Here is a 13,321-nt window from a genome sequence, read left to right as displayed (position 1 = left end):
TGGCCAGACCATTTCTTTGCTCCATCTCTGACAAAACTTAATCATAATCTTTGAGAAAATACATTTGTCTGGATAACATTTTATGTAAGATAGCCCTTCCAAAGTGGTGGCTTAATCATAGTTATCAGCTCATGAAGTTTATAATAAAGACAATTCAGAAAAAAATCATTATTAGTCCATTGATGACAGGAAGTTGTTATCGGTGCTTAGATGGGAGAATACATTAACCACATAAGTGACACTTTTATCAAGAAAAAAAGTAATTATCTACTATCTGTTATTTATTTGTTTTAATCGATTCACTTTTATTCTTTGAAATACCAAACCGGAAGTGATTGAACAGGCTTGGATCCTGAGAAACATTTCAGTGAATTTAACCGTATGAATCAAACTCTAACAAGTTAACAACACAGACAATATAGTTATTCATCCATTCTACAGTTGCTCAGGATGCTCCCTGTATGTGCTCAGGGATTTTGTTTTTTTTCTACCGGAACTGCTGATGTCATGAGGCTAAGCTCCGCCCACAGTCGCCTGCTCCCGCAAAGATGGCGGCACAAACAGACCGCGGCGTGCCTATCAGTACGGTGAGCAGACTTTATCTCCTTGTTTATCGAACTTTGGGTCACATTTCTCATGTTCGGGTTGAACGACTTTGCGCGTGATGACATTGCGCTCGTGTCGTGTGCGCAAGAATATGATTTATGCCAGTATATTAACAATTAAGCCTGCTGTGGTCAGTGCAGGGTCCTGCCTAGTTTGTGGCTAGTTGGTTACTAATGAGGAATTCCTGTTTTTAAAAACAGGGAACCGATAAGCGGTTCGTCTGAGTCGGAAATATTTTTAGGCTGTTGGGAAAAATTTAAAGTCCCCGTGTTATGATACGGAGAGTTTCGGTTTCCTGATATGTCTCCTCTTATTTCTCTGGAGCTGCACAATGATGACCGCCAATGGGGCCTGAAGGGAGCACGGGGTCACCACTCTGCTGCTAAATTACAATTACTATCACAAAAACCAGATTATCACTCTTTGGACCTGTGTGTGTGTGTGTGTACTTGTTTTGCTTGTTTTGCAAGCAAAACGGCTTGTTTTGCATATTCCTTCGCATCGTGGTTTCTACACATTGCTTCAGGTATTTTATTTGTCTGGGTATGTGGATATTCCCTGTTAAATTTCCCTGCTTTCCCTTCTATGCATCTTTCTCTTCATTAATATCTGAACCACCCATCTATCTGTCCTTTAATACACACATGTTACTACATCTGATATTTGCAGTTCCACTTCTTCAAACCCAAAACATGACTGTCTGTTTTAAATGTATTTTTATTCATGGAACTATTGAATCATTTTTGATGTCTTTTAATGCCATTAGTTTAAATATTTCGTCGATAATATTTATTTTCACTTATCTACATTTGCTTTGTGAAATCATAATATTTGACTAAATCTCCAAGTTATTCTTTACAGGTATAATGTACTAAAATCAAATTGTTGAGCTTTTCTGATTTGGTTAAGAAGAAGAAAAGCGTTTTCATCTCTGTAGCCTAATAATATGGCTATGTTTATCATCCATAATAGAACGGGCACGCTCAGTTGATAAGCAGTTTGAAATGATAAATAAATATCATTGAAATTGCAATTGGAAAAAAAATAGGCTCAAACTAAGAATTGAAAGAATTTCTTGTCAGTTTGAAAAAAAAACTTAAATTCACTTCAGTTTTTCTTCTTAGACTTTTTAATAGTTGAATTCTTTTTTGTCACTTTCAGATTTTATGTTTTCAGTCTCAAATTTGTTTTTCCAACATTCAATTTCAACCTGCGATTAAAAATAGTGACAATTTCTCTAATATTTATGTCCAGTATATGTATAGGGATGTTAAATTATCTGGTTTGAAACTAAAAAACTTTTATGTAACATAATAAAACCCAGCTCAAAAGATTGTCAAATGCTCAGATGTTTGTTTCACTTTCAGCTTTCGCCAAAGTTTCTGCACACCAACTCCACCAGCCACACCTGGCCCTTCAGCGCTATCGCTGAACTCATAGGTGAGTCATTCAGATCATCTAATTACCACCAGAGTGTTTTCTGTTTGCACAGTGAATTGTTTTTATTTTTAATTTTATAGATCATTCGTTAGTTACGTAAACAATACAGTAACCACCTGCAAGCATATTACTCCATGCATACTTCTTGAGTTTTCTCATTTTTTTTTATCAAAACAAGACCCATATTGCAGCCACAGCCCGTAATTAAGATTATTAAACAACCCCCATCTGACTAACAGTTTCATCCTGTCTGTTACTTGGAGCATCTGATTGAAACATCCTTTCATCCGGCTATTTGAAATGTTCCTAAGCCCCCTAAAATTTGTTTTAATTAAATTAAAATATAAAATATTTTGATTAGATTTTCTTCTCTAAGATGGTTTTAGAGGTTATGTTCCTCCTTCGTCGGTATAGAGTGCAGTCTTCGGGTTGCTAGATGCGAACAGATCCTCCAAAATTGTAGCTGATCTAGATAAAATATTGTAACTTGTTTTTCAGTTTTCTTGAATTGTCGTGGCAGCTGACAACACAAGTCAAACACAAATCATGTTCAAACTGGTAGAGCTGCCAATTAAACAGATTTTGTTATTAAAAGAGTGACTGTTGTTAACTCCAGCTTTGAGTACCCAGAAGTATAAAACCAGACACTAGAAGTAGCAGTCTTGTTAAAAAAGCCAATGGATAGTTGGGAATTGTAATTTATTTTGTTTTCTGAGAATATAGTTTAAAATCCTTCCCCAAATGAGATCCATTGCTCCTGTCAGATTTATTCTACTTTAAATAAAGTTTTCACTTTCTGATGTTTCTGTTTCTTGACAGATAATGCCTATGACCCAGATGTTAGCGCCAAGCGGTTCTGGATTGATAAAACTATGGTTAAAGGAGAGGTGTGCCTCAGCTTCATGGATAACGGAAACGGCCTCAACCTTGAAACTATCCACAAAATGCTTAGGTACAAATTCCACAGATGTTTCTGTAGACTTTTAAAAACATTAAAAACCAAAAATTATTTTTATATGTTCGATTTTAATACATAATCATTTTGTGCAACCTATCTCCAGGGTTTTGGTGTCTTTTTTTACTCTGTTTTCAAGCAATGTTCCATTTTCAAGCCTTTTTGCCCTAAGCTGTTGACAATTCATTTATGAAAGGATGTTTGGTCAGGGAAAGAAAAAATTATTTTAGAGGTGCTAAAGAAAACCCTCTCAAATTATGGAAAATAGGCATGTCTTGATGTATAGGAACCTCATATGTAATGCAGAATTTTTATTTATTTAATTTAAGAAGTTAAACCATCTTAATGCATTGCTTTCAGAGTATATTATAATACAAAAATTATGATGTTCTCCATTCATTTTGTATTTCTTTGTTTCAGCTTTGGTTACAGCGACAAGATAGCAGTAAACGGACTGGAACCCATTGGTATCTATGGTAATGGCTTCAAGTCCGGATCCATGCGTCTCGGCAAAGATGCGATTGTCTTCTCCAAGTCAAAGAGCATGTCATGCATTGGGATGCTTTCTCAAACCTACCTGGAGAAGATTGGAGCTGAGCAAATAATTATTCCTATTATTTCCTTTGAAAATAAGAAATCGCAGAGAAATATCCTTTAACCAAGGAGCACAAATGTGATCAGTGAACATGTTAAAAGTTGTTTCCCGAAATGTTTTGAGGAATGTTTTGTCATCAGTTTTCCTTAACTGTGGCTTTACTCTCTGTAAGCAAAGAGCAAGAAGCAAGTCTGAGGGACATCCTGCAATACTCCCTTTTTAAGTCTCATGAGGAACTTCTCGCTGAGATCGATGCCATCACTTCAACCTTGTCCTCAGCTAAGACAGGCACCCGGATCATCATCTGGAATCTCCGCAGGTCTGTTTGTAGACCACCAACTTGTAGAGCTTCATGCAATGATTTGTAGGTTCCTGCAGGTGCTCCACATAAATCTTCATCTGCAATTTTTAATGAGATCACCGGTAACTAAATGCTCCTTTCAGATAACGTTTCCCTGGTCATCACTCAATCAGAAACCCCCATCTAAAATTCACTTTTATCTTTCAAATCATACATTTCAGCTCTTGCATTAAACACATGCTGGGTTATATGTCTTCACTGAACTCTTTTAGTCCTTATGCATGTTGCCAAATCCATTCAGTTCTTCAAATACAAACAGTTCCCAAATCAGAACATGGTTGATATTCAGTTCAAAACATATATTTCTGGACAACATTTTGGGCATTGCGTTGAATGAAGCCACAGTGTCACTTAGTGATCAACAGAGGACAGAAGAGCATTATTTCAGTGAGGAATTCACTTCTTGTACTTGGTTTCGCTCAGAGGGCGCTGTGTAATATTTCACTTGAGCGCTGCTCTTGGATTGCCTGTATCTAGTTTGTAATGAGGAACTATTGTCATTCATTGCATCATTGTCTTCTGTTTTAGGACATCTTCCGGATCAACAGAGTTTGATTTTGACACGGATCGATATGACATCCGCATTCCCTCAGAGGTTTACGAAGAATTAAGGGATCCATCTCAGCCTTTGAACAGGAGTACATCTTATATTCCTGAGAGTGTGTTTTCACTGCGGGTAAGAAGCAGTAAAAGGCAGTGCATCAATTTATTTTCATGAAATGCTTTTTTTTTTTTAACACTTAATGCTTTTTGCCTTCTCAAAAAGCATGAAATGTTGACTGCATTCATATTAACAACTTACCCAAGTTCTTGGTGTTCACCAGAGGCTTCTTACTGTTTCTTTCTTTTTGTCCTGATAATTACTTTTTTGATGTTAAACTTTGATTCATTTTGTGTTTCTGTGTTGTAGGCGTACTGTAGCATTCTATACCTGAAGCCACGCATGCAGGTCATAGTGCGGGGTCAAAAGGTGAAGTCTCAGCTCATCGCTAAGAGCCTGGCCTACATCAGAAAGGACCACTACAGGCCCACTTTTCTGGTATCTCTTTAATAGAGATTTGACAGCAGTTTAGAAGTGTCATTTTTATCTTAGGTTTCCTGAAATTTTTTTTTCCCTCCCCTTTTTGTGTCACTGTAGGACAAACACATACGTATTACTTTTGGGTACAACACCAAAAGTAAAGACCAGTATGGTATCATGATGTATCACAAGAACAGGCTCATCAAAGCTTATGAACGTGTGGGCTGCCAGCTTAAGGTGGGTTTTGTTTTTGGCCTTCATTTCATTGAAAACTGAAACCGAACTATTCTTTGTTTAAGACAGTCAAAATTTAAAAAAAGTTTTATTTGACAGTTTCTAATAAAAAGTGCTAGATTTTTAAAGACTCTTGCCATATAACTGCCCTATGATGCTGTGACATCAAATGAGAAGTTACATGACCTCCGCAAACCTGGCTGCTCTATTTTCCATAAGTATAAAAGTGTCACGTTCCTTTGTTTGAACAATTTATGTAAGTATAAATCACCATGGAATGATCATCCATCTTATTATTCAGGAAGATTGTGGGTTTGTTTGTGAAGAGAGCAACATTTTTAAATGCATATATTAACAACCAAAGAGTTTAAATTTTGGAGACCAGTCCATTGGTCTGATGAAACTAAAATTTAAATCTGTGCCCATTGGGATCGTTGTTAGACCACCATCCCAACAGTCAAATATGAAGCTGCAGCATCATGTTGCCACCTCTGTAACACGATGCTGTTGAAGGGAATGATGTAGACAAAGTGCATTGCATCATGAGAAAAAAAACATAAATTCAAAGTCTTCCAAATGGAATATGATCCTAAGCCTCAAGGACAAAAAAGTCAATGTTTAGGGATGGGCATCACAGCCTCTAGAAAATCTAAGCAGATCTGATGAGACTTGTCCAAGGGAAATAATACAACCCTGACTCGCTAACAGCAGTTCTGTTAAATCCCACATGTCCCATGTTAAAGCCTCCCATATGTCCCATGTTAAATCCACCTATTTATCCCACATTAAATCCACCACTATGTCCCATGATAAATCCTCCTGTTTGTCCCATGTTTTGAAATGGGCCAAAACTCCAGAAAATTACTGTTGAGTGTGGTAGGAAATCCAAAACATCAGGCCCAAGTCACAGTTCAAAGGCAAAGCTACCAAACTCAAAGGAAATGTGCAAAAATCTGGATTTGAAGTTAAAAACATTTTTCCAGCAGTGATTAAAAGCAAGAAATCTAATTTATAGACAGGCAATAAGTAAAAAAAGGCCACATGTTTGTTTACGCTGTTTACAAAGAATATGTAAATATCTGGGTCAAACTGTGTTTGAATCTTTTAAATCCTTTCGTTGGACAGGCCAACAGGAGAGGTGTTGGAGTCATTGGGGTCATTGAATGCAACTTTCTGGATCCGACCCACAACAAGCAGAGCTTCAACGAGACTGACAAGTACAGGTAATTTCATCAACGATGCACTCAAGATTATTATAAACTTGAGTTACTAATTTATTTGGTATTCTTGAATTCTCTAAAATATGTGGGTTTATTTTTTGGATTTGAACAGAAAAACCATTAACAGTTTGGGGATTAAACTGGAGGAGTACTGGAACGAGATCCGTTACAGAAACTCTAAAGAAGACCCAAACAGCACCGTGCCAGTGGAAGATACCAAGTTTGTACACAGTCAAGAAAGAGATGTGAAATATTGCAATTTGTATTAGTTTAAATAATGTGAGTCTTTAGGAAGCGACCGGATCAGAACTGGGTGCAGTGCGATGGCTGTTTGCGGTGGCGTAAACTCCCAGATGGGATCGACGTCAACAAGCTGCCGGAAAAGTGGTTCTGCTCATTAAACCCCGATCCACAGTTCAGGTAACAGAGCTTTTTTCGGATAATTTTAAATGAAAGCATAGAAATAAACCAAATGATCTAAATTCTTCATTTGTTTTCATATTTACTGCTATAATCAAACACTCCTGATGAAAATACTCCAGGTTTTTCCTGTGCTAAAACAAAGTGTTGGCAGCAGCGTTCGTTTAAGACAATTTGGCAACGAAGGCATAGAGGCTGGTCAAGAATGATAGCCGATCCGTAATACCTGCCTGTTTTGGAATTATTCTCGAATATTTGTTGTTTAATTCAACATTGTTGCACAACGAGTTTCATCAATTATTTTTATCATCTTAAACTCTAATCTAAATACTCTTTGTATGTTTACTGTGTAGGAGCTGCAAGGTAGAAGAAGAGCCTGAGGATTCTGGTGACGATCAGCCATACCGGAAAACCTACAAGCAACAGTCAGTAAATATAGTTTGAACATTATGCTGCAAAATCCCAGGGTTTTCAATGGGGAAAATAAATGTTTGATATGCAACAGGTTTATCAAGTTTATCCACTTTCAAAGAGTGCAGAGGTCTGCAGTTGTCATCATAGGTTCAGCTCAACTGTAAGAGACGGCATCTTAAAAAAAAAAAAATCCAGAAAGTCACGTTTGTGATTGTGATCAGAAATTGTTCTGGCTCTCATGGAACCATTGCATCATCCACTCATTACTTGTATTAATTGCACCTGTTTGAACTCCTTGCCTGTATAAAAGACACCTATCCATTCTGAATCACTTAGTAGGAAGACTGAAGATGGTTTATGGTCCGAAACAGGCCAGCCGATCGTCAGGCCTGTTTTTAAGATTTTTGGAAGCAGCTGAAGACCAGATCACTTTTATTATGTCCTGATGCATAAAAACTATAGAACTGAAAGTGGGTGTACATTGTTTCTCCCATGCCGGTTCATAATATCATCTGTAATGTGAACATGTTGAACACCAGCAGCATGAGTTTATTTTTGTCTTCGTCTTATTTGTAACAGAGAGAGGGATTACAGAAAGAGACTTGAACATGTAAGTTTTCTTTAAATAAAATATTTTCTCACCGGTTTAGCAGTGTGTTTACCATTGATTCCTATTCTCTCCCAGGATGAAGAACAGCACTATTTGGATTTGGACACCTTGAATAGACAGACCAAAGCTTTCACACGGCAGCACAATAATCTTACCCGGCAGCTTCACCAAGCGGTGCGTAATTTAATAACGCTTAAGTTATGGTTTGTAATTTTGACTATGCATTTGAAACATTCTTTGAATTTAGATGTCCTACTCTTGTGTTCAACTTTAAACATTTAGGAAGTTGAGGGACAGACATAAGTGGCGTTCTATTTTTGTGGTTTTAACACTGACATGTAGTTTTTTTACTTATATTTATTCACAAATATAAGTCTCAACTGAATAGGATATGTTAAATTTATTAGAGACCCAGTGGGGAAATTGACATTTCAGGACAGCCCATCAAAAAGAAAAAAAAAACAAACATCATAAGACATGGGTAGACAGGTGTCTGAGGCTCCCCTTTCATTTGATGAGGAAAAAAGGAACACTACGAAAGAGGAGGGAAAAAATGATATCACATAATGTGTCCCTGGCAGGACATAGTGAGAGATTGCCAAAAAAAAAAAAAAACACACCTTTGCACAAAAATGGCGACTTGCAGGCAGGCAGGGATGCTGAGGGAAGCGTGTCAGCCGGACTCAGCAGAGCACTGATTCTGGTCCGCACATGTCATGTGGGAAAGGGAGCCGGTTAGTGGGAGCAGAGCATCTTGTTTGCATAACATGCAGGAGAAGTTGAGAAAGCCAGATAAAAATGGATTTGGTATCAGTCCGACTCCATTGTTTTTCAGCGTTAGACTGAGGATCAGTAATAAATATTTAAAGCTTCAAAAAAAAATAAAAAATAGAGGGGGGGAAAAGCTATTATTGGAGATTATAGCTTTGATTATAGATGTTCTCAGCTTGACTAAGAGCCGACTACTTTGTTGGTCATGAACCAAAATATTAATGTTTATATATAATATATATTTTCAAGTCGTAACTTAATGTCAGATTCTCTTCTGACAGAGATACAAAACTGTCATTAATTTAACAAAAAACGAGGCTTCAGAAAATCATTGATTTTAAAAATATTGCAATGTTCTCTCAGCAGACTGCTAATTACTCAAAGAGTAACTTGGTACACAAAGGTGCAGGCGGGACTGAACCCACCCTGCGGAGGTCCTCAAACATTTCACAAGTTGGTAAGGACATGATTTCTTCTGTAGATTAGCAAAAAGCAAACTAACAAAAAGAAAGACGTTTGAGGTGAACTTGTTTTCTATCGTCTGTAGCCGGCAGCAGCGACTCTCCTCTTGTGATCACCAACGTCTGCTCGCTCTCAGCACCATCAACAACCCTGAGGTACAAGGCCCTGAAAATGTATTCACTCACATTTTTGTGATATCCACAACTACAAACTGTATTTTTTTTGGGAGGAGGGTGTTTGTAATCGGCATTTTACATAATAAACCAACATATTGTAGTTCAACTAATGAAGTACAAGTCAGCATGTCACATTTTAAGAGTGTTTTTATTTTTAAAACCATCTGTTGTTTTTCTTCAATTTCACAATTATGCTCTACTTTGTGTTGGGCTATAATAGAAAGTCGCTTAAATAAGGTGAAATTAACAAAACTTCTAAAAGGTAGAGGGTTGTGAACACGTTTGAAAGACTCTGTGATTGTATCACAGTAATGAATGGTCATGAATACTTGCTTGGTTTTGCTCTGCAGGGGGAAAAGAACCCAGATTGCCACTCCACACAGCACGCCAAAACGACTTAGAGTGAACGGATACAACCCCGAATCCTTCCACGTTGACAGCAGTGACACCGATGATACCGATGATGACATTGTCATCTTGGAAACTGAAAGTACGCCCAAGCCCAAACAGCCCGTTGGTATTTTAAGGGCAGTAAAGCAAGAGAAAGAGGAGAGTGAAAATCAAATCTCGATGGTGCTAGAGTGCGCCGACGACGCTGCTGTGGACGTGACCTCCAAGGCGACGGCCAAAGCAAAAACTTCCACCGCCAAAACCTGCCCACCTCCAGCAGTGGCCAACATCACCACCCAGACCACCGCTTTTCAAGTGAAGGAAGAACAGCAGAGTCAGAATCAGACTGACGGGAACGGCAAAACGGCTATTAGGAACGGGTCAAATCCAGGTCTTCTCATTGAAAGAGAAATTAAGCTGGAGCGCAGTGACGGGGTTCAGAAACAAGAAATGTGCAATGGAGTGGCGCATATGGAACGTGATGAAGGTGCTGGTCCTTCTTCTTCTGCTCAGCAGTACCTCAATATCGATGAAGTTCAGAATCAACAAGATAAGCTCCTGGAGCTGATGCAGGAAACGGCCCAGGAGAGAGACGCCTTGAAAGAGCAACTGAAACTTCTCACCTCTCAGCTGGAGGACATGCAGAGCCGACTGCAGAAACAGTCTCAGGCCAAAGTAAAGGAGTCATCGCACCAAGCCTGCCAGACTGACACTCAGACGGACTACAAGGGCCTTTTTGAGAGAGCCAAACAGAAAATCAATGATTTAATAAAGGACAAAGAGGCTTTATTGGCAGGTAATGAGGACAAGAGAAATCCAAACTGTGGCCAAGATGAGGAAAATGACATTGAGGAGATTTCGCTTAAAGTCAGCCGTCTGGTCCATGAACTAGACGAGAGGAACAAGGAAAGGGAAGAACTGCGCTCGCAGGTCAGTATGCCATCCAAAATATTCTCTTTCCATTATGCATATAATTTTAACTCCTTATAAAGCCATGAGAGAAGAGCTGACATAGCAATCAGTGTCAAAACTCTTTAGCCATTTTTTTAGGAAGGTGACATATTGAAAATGAACAACCAGACTGTACAAACATGTACATGTATTTCAGTAATTCAGTTCAAAAAATGAAACTTGTAGAGATGCTCTATGCACAGTGGGATATAGTTTATGAGAGTATTTCTGATCAGATGAATTATGGATGACAGAAAATCCAAAGTTAACTTTTCATAAGAGGTAGATTGATAAAGACGCATCATGTTATGACCCACACTAGTAATTCAGTTCAGGAACATCAGATCTGATGTTAGGACAAAAAGGACTGAACTGTTGTTCTGAGATGCAAATGAAAAGTCACAACTGAAAATGTAACTTTAATTTACTTTGAAATCAAGATAATAGAATCCGGGAGATTGGGGACAACAGAATAGCAGTTGCTTAAATTTTTAATTTATTTCTGTTTTTGCTCAATAAGTCGGAACAGAAAATATCTGAAATCACTTAATTTATAGAACTGAAACATTTATTTCATAGTTTAGATATTTTATTTGTACATTTTTTTCATCTTTGTTTTCCTGATGTGAATTCTCAATTTTTCTGACAGCTGGATAATCTGGAGGAGGAGAAGTCGACTTTGGCAGCCCAGTGTGAGGAGCTCAAGTTGAGAATGCAGCAGGAAAAAGAAAATGCTCGATCTTCAGCAGGGGCCCACTCCTCTGGCTCAAACTCAGACGCCTCCAGTTGGTAGGGCTGCAGAAAACTCACTAATGTGTTTCTATGAAACCATCAGGACAGGAATGTTAATCTTTCTGGTTCATGTTTTTCCTCTGTTCCTCTGTCTGGCTGCGTTTTCAGCTTGATCGAGCTCCGTCAGAACGTCGGCCGCCTCCTCGTCTCCCGGGTCCCGGCACTGGACCTGGCGCAGGTGAATTTCCAATGCAACGTCATCGATGAGATCCTCGAGCAAGTTCTCACAGGCACAGACTTCGAATTCGCAGGCTGAAATGCTGCGCTCAGCTTGGAAAATCATCTCCACTGAATTAAGGTCTTCCTGCTGACTCTCAGATCTGGAAAAGGTCCAAGCCTGACCAGTTTCCAAAATGGATTGTAAACTTTTGGACTTCTGAAGAACATTTTCAGTCAAATGAATGTCTGGGGTTTATTTATTTAAAGATGTTCACATTTTTAGTGCGTCTCAGTTGGAGACCTGTTTGAAAGAATATCAATGAGATGTTTGTTCTGATGAATTGTTCCTAAATTCTGAAAGGCCGCCTCCTGTCCATCCTCAGTTACTTTTTTTTAAATTTTTCCTGTTTCATGGTCTGACTTGTGTAAAATCTGGGCATTCCTGGTTACCAGCTTTATACAAGTCCTTCCAGATTCTCCTGCTTAAGCTTGCAAAATCAGGTAACCTATCTCATGTGAGGATGAGGTTGAAGATGTCAGGAATGACATCATAAATTAAGTAAATTAAGTTTTTACTTAATTTTAGCATCTTATAAATAAATGAATTAGTTTTTTTTTGTGTGTTGTTTTTTTTTACGTTTTTGAGTTACTTAAAAATGATAATTTGAGTTAAAGTATTTTATTATGTTTAGTTTTTCTTACCTGACTAAATGTCACCAATTCCTTTTTGTTTGTGTTCCTAACATGTATATAATGTTAAATCTATTTTTATACACACTATGTTCTGTGTAAGTCATTTGTACTCTAGTTTGGACAGACATTGTGTAGTTCCAGCAATAACCCTTGCAGTACATTTCTGGATTTTGCAAACCGAACTTTAGCTTCACATTTCTATGGTGGATCTAGTTCAAACTGCAGCCAAGAGCAACGGCAGACTGAAACTGAATGTCGTTTATTGCAAGTAAAGAGATTTTAAAAGCATAATTCCTGGTAACATTTTTTCTCTGGTTTCCTCAGGTGCATTTCAGCAAGCAAGAATATTGTAAAGTTTGTTTTAGTAATTTCAGCCTAAAAGGAAAACTTATATGGAGTCATTGTATGCCACTTATTTTTTCGAGTTGCAAGAAAAACATCTAGATCAAATATTGGATCATACACATTAAATAAAAAAAGGTTCTGTTGAAAGATTGAAACTCATGTTTCTGACTCTACATTTAGAGGAGTTTATTTCAAGAGATCGTTTCAAGTAATTTCGACTTAGTTACTGAGAGCCGCACATCAGGGTTCTTGGAAAATGATTTCTTTATTTGAATACCAAAATAGTAAAGGGACAGATTGCGTTATGGTCTACATGCCATGGAGAATACTAAGATTTAATAGATAACCAGCAGTCATTGTCACAAAAAGGTTATTCTGGTTAATAAGCTGGCTGTTTCATAGAGTGCAGCAAACAAACATATTGATGGAAAGTTAAGTGGAAGAACAAAGTGTGGACAACAGAAATATCCTCCCACAAGGATGTGAACCAGTGACAGTAAGAGCATCACAAGAGCAGGTACAGAATCCAAGCTGCTTGAGGTTAACTGGAAAGTTTCCACAGTTGAGCCATGTCATCTGCTGGTAAAGGTCTGTGTTTCAAGTCCAAAGTCAAGTAAGGACAAGGATGTTAAGTAGTGCGATTATACCGCTAAGCATCTCACATGAATGCTTTTCTTTATCTTCCTAATCAGACATTGAATAATGG

At 37.9% G+C, this 13,321-nt stretch overlaps 1 protein-coding gene across 2 annotated transcripts; it reads left to right on the top strand.

The window, feature by feature from the left end:
* The first annotated feature begins 543 nt into the window (after positions 1-543).
* Positions 544-12,561, top strand: morc3a (MORC family CW-type zinc finger 3a). Of its 2 annotated transcripts, none has more exons than XM_055032296.1 (19): positions 544-587; positions 1,974-2,046; positions 2,866-2,998; positions 3,422-3,648; positions 3,759-3,915; positions 4,486-4,633; positions 4,868-4,996; positions 5,096-5,215; positions 6,338-6,435; positions 6,545-6,652; positions 6,724-6,852; positions 7,206-7,277; positions 7,846-7,876; positions 7,952-8,050; positions 9,014-9,104; positions 9,195-9,264; positions 9,636-10,605; positions 11,276-11,415; positions 11,527-12,561. In XM_055032296.1, the coding sequence occupies exons 1-19, from the start codon at positions 549-551 to the stop codon at positions 11,672-11,674; spliced, it is 2,982 nt and encodes a 993-aa protein (XP_054888271.1). In that variant the 5' UTR covers positions 544-548; the 3' UTR covers positions 11,675-12,561. The 2 variants fall into 2 exon arrangements, with proteins under 2 accessions (XP_054888271.1, XP_054888270.1); XM_055032295.1 differs by having other exon boundaries at positions 9,011-9,104.
* The last annotated feature ends 760 nt before the right edge of the window (positions 12,562-13,321 follow it).

This window comes from Poeciliopsis prolifica, unplaced genomic scaffold (genome assembly GCF_027474105.1).
Source record: "Poeciliopsis prolifica strain line A6 unplaced genomic scaffold, Auburn_PproV2 SCAFFOLD007, whole genome shotgun sequence".
Taxonomy (NCBI): Eukaryota; Metazoa; Chordata; class Actinopteri; order Cyprinodontiformes; family Poeciliidae; genus Poeciliopsis; species Poeciliopsis prolifica.
Note: the sequence above shows the minus strand (reverse complement) of the source record. Positions and strands in the feature narration are given on the sequence as shown.

Coding starts and splice junctions, on each gene's coding strand:
- morc3a (XM_055032295.1), top strand. CDS start 549: ATGGCGGCACAAACAGACCGCGGCGTGCCTATCAGTACG. Junction 7,278..7,845: donor CGGAAAACCTACAAGCAACA/GTCAGTAAATAT, acceptor TATTTGTAACAG/AGAGAGGGATTACAGAAAGA. Junction 10,606..11,275: donor GGGAAGAACTGCGCTCGCAG/GTCAGTATGCCA, acceptor TTTTTCTGACAG/CTGGATAATCTGGAGGAGGA.